Source organism: Chelonoidis abingdonii, chromosome 18 (genome assembly GCF_003597395.2).
Source record: "Chelonoidis abingdonii isolate Lonesome George chromosome 18, CheloAbing_2.0, whole genome shotgun sequence".
Lineage (NCBI taxonomy): Eukaryota > Metazoa > Chordata > Testudines > Testudinidae > Chelonoidis > Chelonoidis abingdonii.
Genome location: NC_133786.1, coordinates 6,232,137 through 6,238,136, shown reverse-complemented (window position 1 = coordinate 6,238,136; position 6,000 = coordinate 6,232,137). Strand labels below are relative to the sequence as shown.

The window sequence follows — 6,000 nt, the reverse complement described above, 5'->3', positions numbered from 1 at the left end:
TCCTACAGTAGTCATGACCAAGAATTCCCAGGGGCTTCAGGAGCTATTTAATTCGGGGATAACTGATCTCCAAAACAATGCATTCCCTCTATACTGGGAGATGTAAGTGGTAGGTCAATGGTGAGCCCACTGAGATGTTACCAAAGAGTCCTTCATGAACACCCTGGGATGGCGTGGCTTGCGAGTGCTAGGACACTGGCTCTGATTGTCCAGTTAGGGCTCTTTTTCTGAGGGAAATACCTCTTTATATCAGTGGAAATACCTGGATGTAGTTAAACTGGTGAAGCCACCTAATGTGGGCACATTGAACCTGTGATAAACAATGCAGCTTACTGGGGTAAGTCACACTCACGTGAGCCCCATTCTGAACCAGTGCAGTGTGTCCACATTAAAGGTGAAGTCAACATGGGTTTTGCCATTGCCTTGGGTGGAGCCAGGATTTCAACTCATGACCCAGATCCTCAAAGGTGTTTAGGTTCCTAATTTTCATTGTAAGCTTTAAATACCATTGAGATTCAGGGCTCATGTGTTTGCACTGGCTTCACTATATGGGTCTATTTATGTGAAAGCAAATGTCCATTGTCTAAAGAAATGATAAGGAAAAACAGCATTAAAACATTTGTTTTAAAGAAAAGCAGAGAACTTTGCATACAGTGAAGCAGAATAACAAGGTCACCATTGGCATGGCTCCGCCCCTAACTGGATCCACTTGATGTTCAGCTTTCTGGTTATCACTCCAGAGATTATGTAAAACAGATGTGTGTGTGCATGTGTTTAATTTCTAAAGCCTCATGGACCAAATTCAGAGCTTTTGTAGGTGGATGCAATCCCAATGATTTCAGTTCTATCGAAGCTGCTTCTGCAAAAGCTGAATTTCACCCACTGATTACATATAAACCCAGCATCAATGCTAGGTGGGTACAGAAATACAGATTAAGGTTATACCTACATGGCCCAGCAGTTCGGACTATGGAGGGGAGGGGGGGCTGACTTGCAGCACATACTAGCATGCTGTAACTCCCCTGTATGTACACTGCAGGTGCGAACTACAAGATACCTAGTCTGCCTTCATGTTGCCATCTTTAAACAGGACTAAGTTAATGGGAATGAGCTACCTGTTAGTCTGTGCCCATAGCATACGCATAGGGGACTTACAGTAGAATGTATGCTACAAATCACACCCCCTTTGTTTAAACCATGGAGCTGTGTAGATAGCCCTGAGTTTCCTCCTCCCCACCCCATTTGCTCACAGAAGCAACATGTGTTCAGATTCTATTCTGTTACAGTTCTGTAAATCTGGAATATCTCCACTGAAATCGATAAGCAAAAGGGATACATCTGAACTGGTAGCAGTAGTATGCTTTTATCCTCTAAATAGACCAGACAGTAGAAAGGGACCTGGAACTTATTGCCATGGATCAAAAGTGGGGATTGAACCTGGGACATGCAGGTCCAAAACCGATTATCATGGGCAAGATCTAAACATCCCATGATGACAAGCACTGAGCAGCATGGCTGTCCAAAACAATGACACCAGAGATGGCACTGTACCAGTCTGGGGAGAAAGCCTGACCAGTAGGATACATGTGATAAAGAAGCCACAACACAAAGCCAGAGTGGGAAATGCCTGATTTATCTCAGAAGGGAGATCAGTCATCCCACTGTTAGATTTTTCAGCCTGTCGGAAATGAATCATGGTGGATGCAGTTCAAGAGGAAAACTCTAAAACACCATGTGCAATCACTAGGAAGCCGGATACAAGAGGGGATTTTTTTCCCCTCTCTTTTAATTTAGCAGTAATAATGTCTACAATGCATTGACTTGCAAATTAAGTGAAGGTACGAAACTACATTCTTCTTACTGAGATGGGAGATCGTAGGGTTGTTTTATGTTTTGTCTTTTTAAATATCCCCTGAAAGGGAAATAATTTTGACCAACCAAGGAGTCTCTTCCAGAGCAATCTGTGGGGGAACTTCAACAGTAATAACACCTCTTATCTAGCATGTCTTGTCTATAGACCTCAAAATGCTTTGCAAATGTGGATAAAGTAACATTGCCCTGCTTTTACAGATGGGAGAAACTGAGGCACAGGGCGATGGAGTGACTTGTCCAAGACTACCCAAAGGTGGGCAACAGAGCTGGGAATAAAACCCATGTCTCTTGACTGCCAGGCTAGTACCCTAACCACTGCATCCCACTGTTTCTCCAGTAGGAGCATATGTATTATTTATTGTCCAGTACAGATCCATGTGTTATACAGACATATCTGCCTTCACCTCTCCTGCTGTTCCATTGGCTCCACTCAGCCCAACCACCTCCCTTTCTTCCTCTTCCACCTCCTGTTCCTCTTTTGCTGTCCCTGCCTCCTCGCCCCCACTCAGGAGGGTGGAGCTGGAGAGGTGGCGGAGGAGCCGGCCCTCTTGGAAAGACTGGGCCAGCTCCTTGGCACAGCACGTGGGGGTGTTGGTTTCATAGGTGCAGTGGAAGCTGTTGTAGTCGACTTCATAAAAGTCTTTCTCGAGGGTGAGGACGGGAGTGAAGCGGTGTCCCCATAGCACCTCTGTGTCCATATAGGAGCTCCGGGCCTGGCAAGTCATCCCTGCGTCAGGAGAGGAGAAAAAGGCATATTAAATGCAAAGCTCTGTTGCATGCCCATGCTATTCTGCTGCTATTTACAAGTGCTTTGGTGGATTTCCATACCTGCTGGCTCTGGGACATGGAAAGGGTCTTTTCCTAACAACCCTCCGAAGAGGCTGTAGCACAAAAAGCCAAGTATTCAAACACAGGGAACTGGACGGCCCCATTGTAGCTTCTGCAGATAGATGGTATGTTTGCAATCCTGAACCTGGGTCTTAGAGGGGGATGACGTTTGATGGCACTAAGAAGTAGGCCAGAGTGGTTCTGGCATGGCCCCGTGATAGATTCCCCTCTCCCCTCACTGCTCTGCTGATGCAGGTCAGTCTTGACCTTCTGATTAATCCAGTGCTAGGATCACATCATCCCCGCAAATACACCTCATCCCCAACCTGCAGTGTTCCAGCCCTGAACTCCCCCTGGCTCTGCCAAAACAACAGGCCTGGCTTATACAGCACCTTGTTAATCTAACTTTGGTTCCCCTGACTGCTCTGTTGAAGTCCCTCAGGTCAGACCTACATAGCCCCCTGCAATTCTAGTTCTCCCTGATCAAACTCAACTCACCTGCAGCAACACCTGCTCTGCCATTCCACTATGGCACCTATGTGTGTTAGGCACTGGCTGCCTGGAGCTAGCTATAGGAGCCTGAACCAAAGCCCACCAAAGACAATGGGAGGACTTCCACTGAATGAACCTGAGATTTGTCAAGCTTGTACTCAGCCCAAGGACGAGTGCTTATTTTACATATTCATATATTTTGGGGAAGTCTGAAGAAAACCCTTTCAAGGGCAAAAATTCAGTCTTGGAATAAGTGAAATCATCTGCCTATTGCAAGGCTGAAATCTGTCCCAAATATTTGCCTTCTGTTTGGTTTACATGGATCATACTTCTGGAATTCATTCCAGGGAGATGTGGAAAGTTCAACCTCCCAGCACTCTCATTCGTGCGTGAGAGAGGCCTGCGTGGAATGAGATCAAAACATCTATTCAATTCATTTCCAAGCCAACGCTCCCCAATCTCATTCTCACAACCCAAACGACATTACCATAAGATGAAGGTTGTGACGGGGGAAAATGTTAGTGCTGGGGCATTTATGGTTCAGGGAGAAATATACCATATGTCCTCTAACACCTGGGCACAACAGAGGACAAACAAATTGGGTTAGGAAATGTCCTCATCCTGTCGAGCTCAGGTGTGGGAAGACATAAGGTACCTCTTCTCCCAGACTGAGAAGAGCCTTGGCTATCATTCTCTCCTCTCACAGCCTCAAGGGTCCTTCTCCTTCGGAGGCGGCTGTGAAATTCACATTAACATGACTGAGCTGTGTCTGTCCATCAGTACCCCATCCGTACTGTTTTATTTGTGGATATTCCCTGTTGGTTTTCTTTCCCTTCATCCATGGATTGGTTTCAACCCCTGGCCTGGAATACAGCCAGAGAGGAGTACAGCCACTGGGTAGAATATATGCCGAGTCCCTGTACTGAAAGATGGAATTGACTGCAAATGAGGGAGCTAGAGAGGTACCCACAACCACAGGGGTTAGCAGTGAAGGAGACAGATTTGTAGATCCAGGCAGATTATATAGGCAAAGGGAGACTCAACTTGCTCTGCTCACACAGGGATTTCCAGGGGCCATTCTCAGGGGATGCCCCATACCCCAGTCTACCATAGTGGAAGGAGCACCACTACGGCAGGTGATAGTACCTTATATTATGTAGTAATGCTTGGTAACTTCAGTTTGGGCCTCTCAAGGGCTGTGCAAACATTAGCTATCCCCTTTCCCTCCTAAGTAGCATTATGACCTGTGGAAACCGAGGCATGGAGAAGTGAAATGAATTTGCCACATAGCAAGTCAATGACAGAGCCAGGAAATGAAACTACGTCCCCTAGTTTCCAGATCTGTACTTCAAATATGAGACCATTATGGCAATTAGGGGGTCAGTAATGGGCATATACAGCTGAAACAGGGCCTGTCTTTTCTGTATAAACTCTTAGGGTCTGAGGCATTGCTAGTGTAATTCCACTGAATTCGGTGAGGTTAAAGCTTAGTTACATCAGGGACAAATTTGGCCAGCCTAAAAAAAAAAAAAAAAAAGAGAGCGTGATCTTAAACTGTCTCTGGGCTTGGCTACACTCGAAACTCCAAAGTGCCGCTGCGGGAGCGCTCCCGCGGCAGCGCTTTGAAGTGCAAGTGTGGTCGCGGCGCCAGCACTGGGAGAGAGCTCTCCCAGCGCTGCACGTACTCTACCTCCCCGTGGGGGTTAGCTTGCAGCGCCAGTGCTGGGGCACTGTTTACACTGGCGCTTTGCAGTGCTGTAACTTGCTGTGCTCAGGGGTGTGTTTTTTCACACCCCTGAGCGAGAAAGGTGCAGCACTGTAAAGGACCAGTGTAGCCAAGGCCTCTGTAGCTGGCAATACCTAGCAGTGGAAAAAACCTTAGCAGATCAGTGCTGACGCTGGATTCAGATGTGCACTCTGATCTGTGTAGTGCAGGGATTGGCAACTTTTGGAATGCAGCCCGCCAGGGAAAGCCTGAAGCATCTGCAGGTTTGGCCGATTGTGGCTCCCACTGGCCGCGGTTTGCTGTCCCAGGCCAATGGGGGCTGCGGGAAGGGTGGCCAGCTCATCCCTCAGCCCATGCTGTTTCCCACAGCCCCCATTGTCCTGGGACGGCAAACTGTGGCCAGTGGAAGCCGCAAATCGGCCAAACCTGCGGACGCTGCAGGTAAACAAACCGGCCCAGCCTGCCAGGGGCTTTCCCTGGCAGGCTGCAGGCCAAAGGTTGCCGATCCCTGGTGTAGTGGATACAGTTATGACAATGATGTCTTTATTTTCTGCACACTGCACTTTTACGTTTGAAATGTACCATAAGAACTTATATGGTCCCAACTACCATAGTATCCGAGCACCTCACAATCTCTAATGTATTTATGTAGGATGTAATGTATTTGGATGGAGGGAAGTGTAATGTTACTACCATACAAGTGGGAAACTGAGGCACAGAGAGGCTAACTGACTTTCCCAAGGTCACAGAGGAAATTTGTGGTGGGGCAAAAAACTCAACCTGAGTCTCCCGAGCTAGTACTAGCTACCGGAATAGCCTTCCTTTGAAGTAACTGTGCCTATCTGCATATTTTGTTCTCACAGCTGCTGCAAGCTGTTAGAGAGCATGCACACACCTCCACACCCTCTCCTGGAGAGTCACACACAGCTCTTGCCTGAAGACTTTACTTTTGTTCTTTCTTGTTGCTTTCCTTAACCTAAAACAAAAGGCATTCAGGCCAGTAGTATATGGCTGCTATCTGTGCTTGAGAGAAGAATGTAACGCTTTGGGCTGCAAAATAGGTCTAGAAATTTCTCACACAG

The 6,000-nt window shown here is 47.2% G+C and overlaps 1 protein-coding gene across 1 annotated transcript in view; it reads right to left on the bottom strand.

Annotated features, from left to right (window-relative positions):
* Positions 1-1,759: 1,759 nt before the first annotated feature.
* The window catches only part of KCNJ5 (potassium inwardly rectifying channel subfamily J member 5), a 28,239-nt gene continuing 23,998 nt past the window's right edge, over positions 1,760-6,000 (bottom strand). Inside the window, exon 3 of the mRNA XM_075073591.1 lies at positions 1,760-2,599. Within this exon, the coding sequence (XP_074929692.1) occupies positions 2,253-2,599 (347 nt within the window). The 3' untranslated portion in view covers positions 1,760-2,252. The remainder of the gene's footprint in view (positions 2,600-6,000) is intronic.